Source organism: Cupressus sempervirens, chromosome 2 (genome assembly GCF_028749045.1).
Source record: "Cupressus sempervirens isolate cs-2001-9-10 chromosome 2, ASM2874904v1, whole genome shotgun sequence".
Taxonomy (NCBI): Eukaryota; Viridiplantae; Streptophyta; class Pinopsida; order Cupressales; family Cupressaceae; genus Cupressus; species Cupressus sempervirens.
Genome location: NC_143119.1, coordinates 395572342 through 395584647, shown reverse-complemented (window position 1 = coordinate 395584647; position 12306 = coordinate 395572342). Strand labels below are relative to the sequence as shown.

At 41.1% G+C, this 12306-nt stretch overlaps 1 protein-coding gene across 3 annotated transcripts in view; it reads left to right on the top strand.

Annotated features, from left to right (window-relative positions):
• Positions 1-1452: 1452 nt before the first annotated feature.
• The window catches only part of LOC149572804 (putative serine/threonine-protein kinase At1g54610), an 83150-nt gene continuing 72296 nt past the window's right edge, over positions 1453-12306 (top strand). Inside the window, exon 1 of one of the 3 annotated variants that reach the window (XM_089813877.1) lies at positions 1453-2525. In XM_089813877.1, coding sequence (XP_089670003.1) covers positions 2160-2525 — 366 coding nt within the window. In that variant the 5' untranslated portion in view covers positions 1453-2159. The remainder of the gene's footprint in view (positions 2526-12306) is intronic. The other 2 variants (XM_089813876.1, XM_089813875.1) reach the window with 2 other exon arrangements.

Genomic DNA, 12306 nt, shown 5'->3' with positions numbered 1-12306 from the left:
TGTAGCAACTTTATAAAATGATATAATTTTACCTTTTTTGGCATAACTTGTGTGTGGTTAGTTGCAAATAACTTTTCTAGAAAAGTTTGTGCGGGAGCAATTGTAGATGGAACTATGGAGGTAAATTTCTATCTAGACATTCCCAAGAAGAAGCAGACACCTAGATTTTGATTAGAGATCACTCCACGTAGGCTGGGGGAGGTGTTTAGGTTCGATGAGGACATGTTCATTATGACTGTGAAAAAAATGGTTTGGCGAGGAGTTCATGGTGGGAGATTTCCGTCCACGCACAATTGTGGACATCTCTCTCTTTTGTGCACGGGCTTTCCTACTATCCCAAAACAACGAGGAATCCTTGAGAATGGTGAAACTATTTGTTGAGCCCGAGTGACATTTGGGAGTAATGCAGTGGCTGCAAATGGCAGAGATTGGAGTGGGTTTTCACACAAATAAGGGTAGATGGCACTGTGTTGAAGGTGCAAGGGAAGGATTCCAACCCTTACTGGTGTTTGGCACTTCAACTCTAATTGTCCAATGTGTGGGAGAAACCAAGACATCCTAGATGAAGCTAGTGGCATACATGAACCAGTTGGAGGTTGATCAACAACGTTTGGCAAAGGAAAGGAAGCACAAGCATAAACATACACCAAGCAAGGTTCCTCAACGAGATGCAGGGATGATTCAACAAGAGGTGTCTCAGCCTGTGCTGGGGAGAAAGAATACCAAGGTGGAGACTAGTGGTGGGATCATGGTCAGTGAAACCAAAGAGGAGATGATGGTAAAATGAGGCTTGAACGAAAATCAAATTTGACATGTCTAGCTTGCATGCCCATTTTGTGTAACAAGGCTATGACTTTTCCCTTGTAGCTGTGTAGTGTGTAATGTGTTTGTTGATGTGTCAATGAGTGGATGATGGGATGGCTCATTGAATCTGTGGGAGGGCTAAGGTTGATCAAAATTTAAGGCCTCTTTTTTATCTTATGTAAAAACTTTATTTTAGAATTAATAGAATTATTACATATTTAAAAAATATAACTCCTAAATCAACTGCCAACAAATATACTATAATTTTGTCTATTTATAATAAAAATAATAACTACAATCTCATAATAAATAAATAAATTAAAAAATAAACTAATAAATTTTATCATATATAAAAATCCACAACTTAATAACATTAAATTTTCACAATTCATAGAAAAATACTAACGAGATTTCCAATAAATTAAGTTGGACTTTTGCCATCTACATTTTAGAGCAGATGATCATATCAACTAATTATACCAAAACTATTAAATTATAAATTAAATCAATACGTTATAAACATTTACCGAAACATACACAAAATTGTCAAACAAAGAGGAAAATTAGACGTCTACCACTGACTAATTTGAAAATACCTGAAAAAAAGAAAATAAATCTTAAAAAACCAGCCCCCGCAGAAATAATGAGGACAGTTACTCCCACCGATTCAAATTATGTAGAGCGAACCTACCTCTGTCTCATTAATTAACTTGTGGCGCACTTTTCCTCGACATAAATGGTGGTGGATCCCGCCTCCATTATAACCTCTAGCGTTCTTGCTACACATTCTACCACAGCGTTCCGCAGCCCTGACCTTCCCCGCATGTGACCGCACCAGCTCCGCTAACTATCAAACCAGCTGCTCCTTAACGCGACCTCACAGCTAACTGGACTGCAAATCTCTCTCCTTCAGCGCTTCTCCCCAAGGGTTTTGTCCGGAGCTTTGCACATTAGTCTATGGCAAGTGATCGGACGGACTTGCGTTGGTGTTCTGTCGGCTTTACTCAGCAGCATTTGCGCTTGAAGCTGAAATGCGCAGGACCGATTGGTAAGGCCTGAATTTGATGCAAAATGTGAGCTTTCATGGTGTGACTTGAACTACAGAGTTAAGTGCACCTGTAGTAAGTTGGCAGTTTTTTACTGTACTTTCTGCCTATGTACCTCGTCCTTTGCTGGAATGCAAACAGTTGTTACGGCATTTTCCAACAGCATTGTAATTATGCAGGCGCAGAGATTTACTTTTATGGTGAGATTTAAGAGAGGAGGTGAATAGTTGAGATTGTACCGACATTGATGTTAGAGGCAGAGATAGGCAAGCCAAGCTTTTGGGATGACGTTCTAGGGAGGAGTGGTTGATGTTTAGAATGGGGTGTATAATGACGAAGCAGAGTGAAGCCCTGGAATACTCGGGGAGTCCCAGGGAAAAATCTTCTCAGCTGTCATCAGGAAGGACGTCCATTAAGCAGGATTGCGGTGAAGAGGAGGGATGGAAGACGAAAGTGAAAGCTTTTATGGAAGAGAACGGCGAGGAGCTACCGAAGCGGAGGGAAAGTCGGATGCTGCCGCAGGGTGATTCCAAGTTTAGGCCTCGTAACATTCCGAGGCATTGTGAGGGAGAACAAGTTGCTGCTGGATGGCCTGCTTGGTTGTCTGCTGTGGCTGGAGAAGCTATCAAAGGCTGGATTCCTCGTAGAGCAGATACATTTCAGAAACTTGACAAGGTCAATTTGCTTTTTAATAACTGCCTTTACTTTTGCCGCGGGTTTGAATTCAGATGAATGTCGTTGGGAACTTGGGAGCACATTAGATTATTGGTTTTACGCTTCAGGCTCTTTGCATTGCGAGCTTTTCTTTCGCTTTAGCATGAATTACAGAATTTCCAGGGGGATGCATCTAGACAGTAGTTCATTCAACTTGTAAGTCGAGACACCAAGCAGCTCCAGTATAGGAGCATGAACACATACCCGGATCCACATTTCTGGTGTCTGTATCTATGTATACCTACATTTTTTTATTTATTTAGTGGCAAATCGCGTTTACCTGAATATGACTGCATTAGTTTAGCCCAAATGCCAAGTCTTAACACGAGAATACTTACAAGTGCTTTCAAGCTTCCGTGGTCCATAATAATTATAGGACGTTGTTTCTAGAAAATCCATGATATTATTCTTATAAATCAATCCTTACAAAGACGTGTCAGATCATAATGTTTAACCCATCAGTATTGAGATGAGTATGGATTGAAGGTTAAGCGCTCCCTAGTCTCATTGAAGTACAAGATGTCATCTGAACCTCCTTAAGGACAACCCAAATTATTTATAAATGTAAAATATGGTCTTTTTCTATAAATCAAACCTCCTTGACGTTTGGGCCGATTTATGAGAAGAGAAAATTATATACCAGAATTTGTTCAGTCACTGAGATTTGAAGATGTTATGTTTGTTCTAGTCAAAGCCAGAGTATGACAGGTTCTGTGATGACTTTGTAACTGATAGCAATTACATTGTCCTAGATTGTCTAGATATTATGTTCTAGGCTTATTTTTCTGGTATAGCCGATCCTATAGCAAGTTAAGATTTCTGTGGCATTAGAGAACCATATTGGTTCTCTTTTTTCTATTTCTTTTGTTAATTAATAATCATTTAATTCAATTTTTTTGTTGATATGCACCTTCCACCCCTACATGAACCATGTGAATTTAAGATTCTGGTAGCTCCAAAATTTGAAACTGGGGTTACGGATTGCATTATCCATCTGTCAGGATAATGTGGAAGGCACTTTCCACCCCTACATGAACCATGTGAATTTAAGATTCTGGTAGTTCCAAAATTTGATACTGGGGTTACGGATTGCATTATACATCTGTCAGGATAATGTGGAAGGCACCTTCTACTGAGGTGAAAAGCTTTAGTTTGTTAACTGAGATTAAGCTCATGTTCTGTAGGCATCGAAATAGAAGGTGGAACTGAATATTCTTGAAGAAAAAATTAGCACCCTATCAAATATTTGCCTACAACATTTTAAATAAATTGTTAATTTGCAGGGTTCTGCGGAGTCTCTAGGTCAAGGGATTTCATGGACTCAGCTCTGAGTTTTGAGGATGATAAGTATTTGCCCAAAATATATGGATGGCAGCAGTTGGTTGTTAAAATAAGTTATATAACATGTAAAAATTAAAATTTGGAAATTATTCATAAAAAATAGTAAAAGAAATTGCATTTATCATTTATTTAAGTAGTTTGACAACAAACTGTAATGCCAATATATATGGGTGAACACTGAAATCCAAGCATCTTCACTAAAATCATTATATTCACTTTCTAAATCATTTGGTAGTATCCATGGTAGCATTGCATAAAGTTGTGATTTACTTGACAAAGTATAAATGTAAGAAGAATTAAAGCAATATGCATTTCATTTAACTTAAGTCAGAATAACTTTTTAGTTTTTGCTTTTTAAAACCAAAATGGGGGCTTGGGGGTGGTGTTCCCTATTAGGGTTGAGAGGCAATGCCCCTTGTGGGGTCTAGTCGAAGTGTCTTCATTGAACCTTTAAAGATGACAGGCACCTACAATGTGCTTTCATCCTTTTTTTTCCCTAATTCTTTCTCTTTATCTTCTACTCCTATTCATCTTCCTATTGCAGCTTCTTCTTGTCGATTTGAAATGAGTGCAAGCAAGAATTTTTATAGTTTTTAGTCTTTAGATAGTAGGGGCCCTTGGAGGGATCCACTTGTATTCAAGGTTTAAGGTTTTTGTTTTTCAAAAATTTATTTTATAAAATGACATGGCGACACCTTGTTGTCTTTGGGATTTTGAAGGAATGATAGGGGGATGTTGTGTCCTTGATTTGCCATTTTAGGATGTCCTTGCCCCATCACTTGCAAAATGCTGATCTTGTTGTCCTCATTCTACCTCACCCAAGATGATCCCTATCCATTGTCTACAAGATTTATTTGACCTTGGGCTGTTTGTGACCCTCTATACATGGGCTTTACCCTAGAAATATGACCTTGAGGAAGGTTGTATGGAACAATGTGACAATGTAAACCATTTAATAAAGCACATTACCCCATGTGACAACCATTGCATATAATAAAATGTGTTGGTCTCATTCCTACATATATATATATGTATATATTGGAGAATGGGTAATTAATTTGGCGTTGCATAGATGTGCACATGATGATTGGGTTCAGGTGAGTTAGTTAGCTATCTTGCACTAAGTTGTTTTTAATAACTGATTTCACTTTCACTTTCTTATTGTTGAATTGTCCTGATGTAGGTCTCAAAAAGTCATAATTATCTATGCGATCCATCTTTGTCACATTCATCCACTCTTTGGGGTCATCGCCCTCTTTATTCATTTCTTGTCATCACTCCTATTGCATTGTATGTATACCTTAATGTCCACATAATCTTGCTTTGTATACCTTTGCTCATCTTGCCACTCCTTAGGACAATCTTGAGACAAATTGTGGGCTTCCCCATCTCTACCCATCTAAAGAACCACTCGAGTGAGGTTGATCCTCTCAAGAATGATGCTTAGGCCTACAAATTTGGGAGTGGTGCTTGGTTTACTATAATTGGGGGGACTAAAGGTATTGTGGTTCAGGAGACTCAAGGCGTGGCTAAAAAATGTCTAGCATTGCAATTAAAAGCTTATTTGGAATATATATATATATATATCCTTAACTTGTCTCTAACATGTGGATATAAATTTTAGGTGCATTGTAATGTTCTTCCCACTTCCCCCTAAATCAAATATGATGACTTTGATAAATAGAAAGGGCATTGTCACTAGTGAGGGATGCACAATGGGGGTAGCTTGGCTAAAATTACTATAAATATGCACTTTAGGAGACTAAGAAGAGTAGCTGTGATGGTAGACTATTAGTAGAGTCTAGGGTAGAGAAGCACCTTACAAAATCTCACATCTATTACTATAGAAGAAGAAATGATGCCCCTTGGAGGGAAACATCCTTCTAGATGTACTTGGAAGTTTTGTAAGAAGTTTGGTAGTGCTCTGAGTGAGGTAGCTAATTTAGTTGGGGTATTGTCATATTTGGTACATCATAGTCCTTTGGACTCGAACAATCTCCATTGCTAGTGCTCTTTTTCGAGGAGTTCTTCCCTTTTATGGCCTCTCATGTGTTAATGTAAACCCAATATTCCATTTGCTCTACCCTCTCACGTCTTCAAGCAACCCTTGCCCTTGTCCTCCAAAATCTTCTTTGGTCTAATTTCTCCATTGTGACCTTATTTCATCATAATTGGCAATGAACTATCATACACTAAAGTCTAGTGTTAATCATTTAGAATATGAGGCAACTTGATGCTATTGTTAATACATTCATTTAGAAATAAAATCATAACATGTGGTGGCACATAAAATGCTTTCAGCATACAATAAGATATTTTTCATCAGACAAGCAATATGATGAGGAGATAAGGTTACAAACAATGGTGTTCGTTAGCTATATTTGAGTTTCCAAAAATATAATCTTTTGTATGATAGGTTACATGTGTATCAAAGTGAAACAATCCTACTTGTGTGTGTTTTTGATGGTTCCTATGTTTGCTTGCTTGCATTTGTTTGGCCTAGCTTTTACTCATTTTTGCTTGTTGGTAGTTATTTACTATTCTTTTTTGATTGTCTTCCGACCTTTGTTCTTGTTCTCCTTCTTGTTGGATTGTTGTGCAGGCATTTGCTTGCATTTGGTGCTTGCTAGTTCGTTTGCCCTGCAGTTGTTAGTGGTTGTTCTGATGCTGGTGCTCTTCTCTACGACTTGCTCTTGTAGTTTTTCATGTTTTTGTGGTTGCTTGTGTTCTTTCTCCATGGTTTGCTCTTTCTCTTCGTAGTTTGCGGGCTTGCTATTGTTGGTCCCTGCATTTCTTAGGGCTTTTGTGTTTTCTTGAGGCTAAACTCTTGCGGCTTGTGGTGTGGCTCTCTGCTGTTGTTGCATATGTCTCCTCTGCTCGTGGTTTTGGCTCCATTCATCGACTCTTCCTGTGTGGACGTTTGTGCTTGTGCTAGGCTCTTGTTTGTTCTTTGTTAACGGGTACTTGCGTCTTCTTTGTCTGTGGTGGTGTTGCTTTTGCATGTTCTTTGTTTGGTGTGCCTCACAATTTCTTTCTTGTTTGGGCCTCTCTGTGTGCAATTGTTTCTCTGTCATTGTGGTCATTTTTTCCCCTCTTCGCAATTATTTTCATGGATATTCTACTGGCCTCTTCTCAATTTCCTCTCATCACCTATCAAAGGTTGGTTGATAGGGTGGCTAAGCATGAGACTGGTAATCTCTCCTTGCGTGAACTGGTTAATTCCCTCTTTGTGTTGCTAGTTGAACTAAAGCAATATTTGGACAATAATTCTTTGTAGTCTACTAGTTTTTCTGTAACCTTGAATGCAGTTACAATAGATTTAAAAAGACAATTGATTCTAACAGTGAATGGTTCTAAGATCTTTGCACCATTAAAGACAAACAAGATGATTTAGATTGCAAACAAACCTCACTTATGACTTAAATGGAACAACTTAAATCACATGCTTCAATTTGCAACAACATTAGCTCTGCACCTCTTGCTAGTGTAGATAAACTTGTTAAGGATAGATTGGCTAACGAACGTGTTAGACGATCTCGTGAGCTAAACTTGTGTGCTCGTGGCCTCTCTTTCTTCCACGAACCCCATTTCTATTGGGCATTCCTTCCTTTGCAATTGGCTAGGCTTATTTCGTATCACATTTGATAGGGCTGTTGGTAAAATGTTCAGTGCTCTTCTCGGGATTCGTCCCAAGGGCTTAACCACCTCTTATGTACTATAAGTTGAGTGGTTGTATCGAGCACTAACAGATTGGTCTTTTGGTGCAACAACAATCCCACTCTAAGAAGTGGTATCAGAGCTTGGTCATAGGTTCGAATCCTCAAACCCTTGGGTAATGCTGAGGGGGTGATTGTTGGCAAAATGTTCAATGCTTCCCTCAGGATTCATGACAAGGGCTTAACCACCTCATGTGTACTATAAGTTGATTGGTTGTATTGGGCACTAACTTATCAGTCTTTTGGTGCAACGACAACCTCACTCTAACAAGGGCTTGGATTGGCCTTGATGGTACCTTGTTCCTCAAAATCCTTACATTAGTTGACTTGCTTTAAGTTCTTAGGTTTTGAGGAGGAAGCTTTTCCCTCTTCCTTCGAAGATCTACCTTGATGAGGATCACACTAAATCCTAGGTGTTAGAGCTGAAGCATTCTCGGGGGCTTGTTGCGAAGGCTTGGCACAACAAGAAGTGGGCCATTATTAGGAATTTCAGAGCTGTTATTCAGGATTACCCTCCTCTTGGTTGGGGACTTAGAGTGGCCTCCAAGGCCAAATGATGGTCTTAGCAGTAGTTTGATAGGGAGGAGTCTCTCTGTGGCTTCCTTCTTGTCTACTGTGGGAATGACAATGATAATTTATGGCCCTTGCGAAGGTTTTTCTAGGATGCTATTTGTTCAACAAATAGTCTTGTGGTTATGGAGACTTTGAGAGCCTGGTCCACCCTCTCCCTAGCTTCCCTAGCTTCTTTGCTTATTAGTCTTTAGAGACGATACTAGGTCTTTTGGTGGGGTTAGGGGTTTCGGGCGGGGGGGGTAGGGGGGTTGCTTGTTTAGTTAGAGACCGTCTTTTTAGTGTGACTTTAGTGGTTCATGCCGACAACTCGGCTAGGTTTTTGTGGATATGTGTCAGCCATTCAACGCGTCACCATAGAAGCATCTTCATTGTGGCTTGCTATTTTACACTGACCTTTTGTTATGTGGTTCACTGTATGGTGAGTGGTGACTCGTTTGTTGATCTCCAGAGCATATCACTAGGTTTTTAGCTTTGGGTGACACCATCACTTTGGATGACTTTAATGCGCAAACTAGAGACCTGCAAACTCCTCTCCATGACCCCGAATCCGATTCAATACATATGACCGAATTAGATAAAGGCTCCCTAGGTTTACAATGCTCCTCCGAGGATAGTTAGGGACCCCTCACTAGGTATGGCCGCCATCTTCTTCAGTTACGTGTCCTCGGATTTTGTGATCCTAAATGGGCTTTCCTTCTTTTTTGGTTTCGATCTTTCACCTATTGGCCTCACTGAGGCGATGCGAGTATTGTAGATTTTGCTCTTTCCAGTGCTTCCCTCATCACCTCTAACAGTTGCTTCACCTCGCCTTGTCTCCCCCTGGCCAACCATGCTCTCCTTAGCCTTACCCTTAGGGTCTCCCCCTTGCCCTTCACCCCTTTGCTACCTCCCACCCTCTTGTGGCAACTCCACTCACCTGCACCTCCTACTTCATTGAGAGGGACCATGACCTTGTCCACCAACTTAGGTAGTTCCTCCCCTAGGATTTTTTCATTGATAATGAGGATGCTCCCTCCATGTTCATCTCACTCGGGGTCGCGTTGTGGGAGTTTACGCTCCTTTCCATCCCCCACTACACCTTCCCTCTTTCTTGCAGCCCTAAGCGTAGGAGTTCTTGACCCATGAATCCAATGGTTTGATGAGGAGTATAAGTCCTTTCACCACTCTGTTCGCTTGACCTTCTCCACCTTCTCCACCTTCTCCCCTTATTTCGTCTAGTTGAGCCTCGGCTACTGTAGTTTCCTCCACTGCAAGAAGCGGTTGTTCCTTACATTGTAGTGCAGATCCCTTTTGTGCGTCTCTCCTACAATCTCTGAAGCTCTTCTAGCGTACCCTGTTCCCTTGCCATCTTCCCCCCTCCATCTTGGATCACAATTCTCTCGTCTCTCACACCTTCACTCTCTATGAGATACCTGGTCAGCCCTTACTCCACCTCACCCCTTTGCCTCCCTGCCACCTTTTCACAGTCTCCAACATTAGTGAGGCAATTAGATGCATGAGTATTAGTAGCGTTGCTAATGAGGAGGGGTTCCAAGTGGAGCTCTTCAAGCTTGGTATCTCTGTTTTGGGCTCCGTTCTCACTATGCTCTTTAATTGGGTGGTGTGTATTGGCTTTCCCGACTTTTGGTCATGGCAAATCATCTATGCTATCCATACTACTAGTTTAGTCTTGGACCCCAACGACTATAGGATTGTATGCCAAACTACAGGTTAGATATACATTTGCCAAACTCTATGCCATTGTGTTGAACGCCATCTTATCTAGGGAGCTTGATTGACAACATTGTCGGGTTAGGGGGTAGGTCGGTTTTTGTACAAACATTTAGACCATGGATCATATTTTAACTCCGCGGACAATTATTGAGGAGGTTCAACACCGGTTGACAAATGTCTATTGTAGCTTTGTAGATTTTCTGCAAAGCTTTTGATTTGGTTCCTTAGATGACTCTCTTCCAGAGACTTAGGGACGCTAGGATATCTAAGCATATTTTGATGGCTATCATGAGGTTATATGAGAGGGTCGTGAGTAGGTTGAGGACTCCGCAAGGATTTTCAAACTCTATTTAGAGCACCATCAAGGCCAAGCAAGGCTGCCCTCTCTCCCCTACTCGTTTTAGTATCTGCATTGATGAGCTTGAGCCTTTGCTCTATGATGTCTCGTTGCATGGTGATGATTGCTATTTACACTAGGACTTGATCTCTATATTACCATTCGTTGATGACTTTTGGCTTCTTCTCCGGAGGGGCTTCAACGACTGCTTGATGGTTTGGCCTCTTTTTGTGACTTTCATTAGCTTGTTGTGAACCTGGGTAAGACTTGGGTTATGGTCTTCAACTGCTTGAAGATCTCACATCTCCATTTCTACTTTTAGGTTGATGAGATTGAGATTGCTTCCTCTTATACATACCTCGGGGTTAAGCTCTTTTGTCCCTATTTCAACTTGAGATTTGCGACATAGCCCAGGTTAATAAGGGATTCAGATCCTTGGTTGTGCTTGAGAGATAGTACTTTAGACACCACTTTTAGGATACCATGACCAAGTTGTCCCTTTTGGACTCCTTGGTTAGGCCGACTATCTCTACGAGTTGATTGTGTGGGGACCCTCTCTACCAGAGTCCGATTGGGTTGTGGTCGAGAAAGTCTAGACTCTCCTTCTTTGACGCATTATTAGATGTCACTAGTCTACTCTCCACAATATCATCTTGGATGAGTTGGGGCTCACCCTTTCAGATTGGAGACCATCTTCGATTTGTTTTGGTTTCTCCATTGGCTTCGGTGCTTCACGGACTTTGTTGAGGGTTGCCACAGGTACTCCTATTTGGCTTATTGTTCCTTTGGGGTGATTGTTGGTTCTGATCCTACCAGCAGAGCTCATTGCTAGTTCGCCTAGGCCTATACTCTTCTAGGTTTGATTGGGATTGCGATGGACTGCCTTCCCCTCTTCCTGTTTTCTCTAGATGCCCTCGTTCACCTCCTTTCATTTCATCAGGATCTGAATGAGCACGTCAGACTTGGCATATTTAAAGTACATTATCATGACTTGGAGGAGTCATTTGAGGGGGTGGTGGGGGGGGGGGGGGGGGTGGCTTTGCTCGAGGATGACTTTCTATGCTGAGCACCACATGGATATCTAGGATGAGGCTATTGTGCTTCACCCATTGTACCTCACTCGGCGTTGGAGTCATGCCCTCTGCAACTTACTGGGATCTTTTGGAGTGGGCTCCCACCGGTTAGGTATATAGACTAATCACCAACTTGATTAGGAGGATAAGATTTGTTGTCTTTGCCCCCTGGGGGAGGTTGAGTCTAAGACCCATTTGGTGTTCGGGAATCCTATCTACTATGAGATCAAAGGGAGGTTCTATTGCCTATTCATAGAGTGCAAGTCTCTCTCCTCATTTTTCAGGGACACTGATCAACGTCGTCTTGCCCTCTATCTATTGGAAGCCATGCGGCTTTGTGATCACACTTTGCGTCTTTTGTTTCCGACGACTCAACCTTTGGAACTGCTCATCACCTCCTCCTCCACTCCTAGTCTCTTGGCCCGAGGAAGAAGCGACCTCTCGGTCTTTCATTAGATTACGTCAGATTCGTGATACCTTGCAAAGGACCTACTTGATAGTGCCACCCTCTCTCCAGTGGTTCCTTGACACGGTCCAAGGCACAACTTCGCTCTGGTTGATATCCTTTGGCTTTGTACTACATCTCACCTGTCAGGAGTATTTAGTTGTTGTCTTCTCTGGTTTTGTTCTTTGTTTTCTTTGCTTTCTTGTTGGTTTATTCCACAGACACCGTTTGGTGCTCCTACTTCGAGCCATGACCTTGCTGTATGTTTTCAGTCCTGTAAACCCTTGGTGGTCTCTTCTTGGACATTAAAAATTTATCTTATCTAACTTGTAGAGAACTTTGTGATCATTTAAGAAAAAGCCATGTCAACCCATCATAGACCATAAACTTTGATAACCTCTACATATATTTAAGCATCTGACTGGGAATCTGAGAGAACTGAGATTCAACACTGAATTGACAATTATCAAATCTAATAAACAATGAAGCTCATTTATTTTTAAGTGAGGCTTCTTGAGACCCTAGTGTTCATGTTTTAGGATAG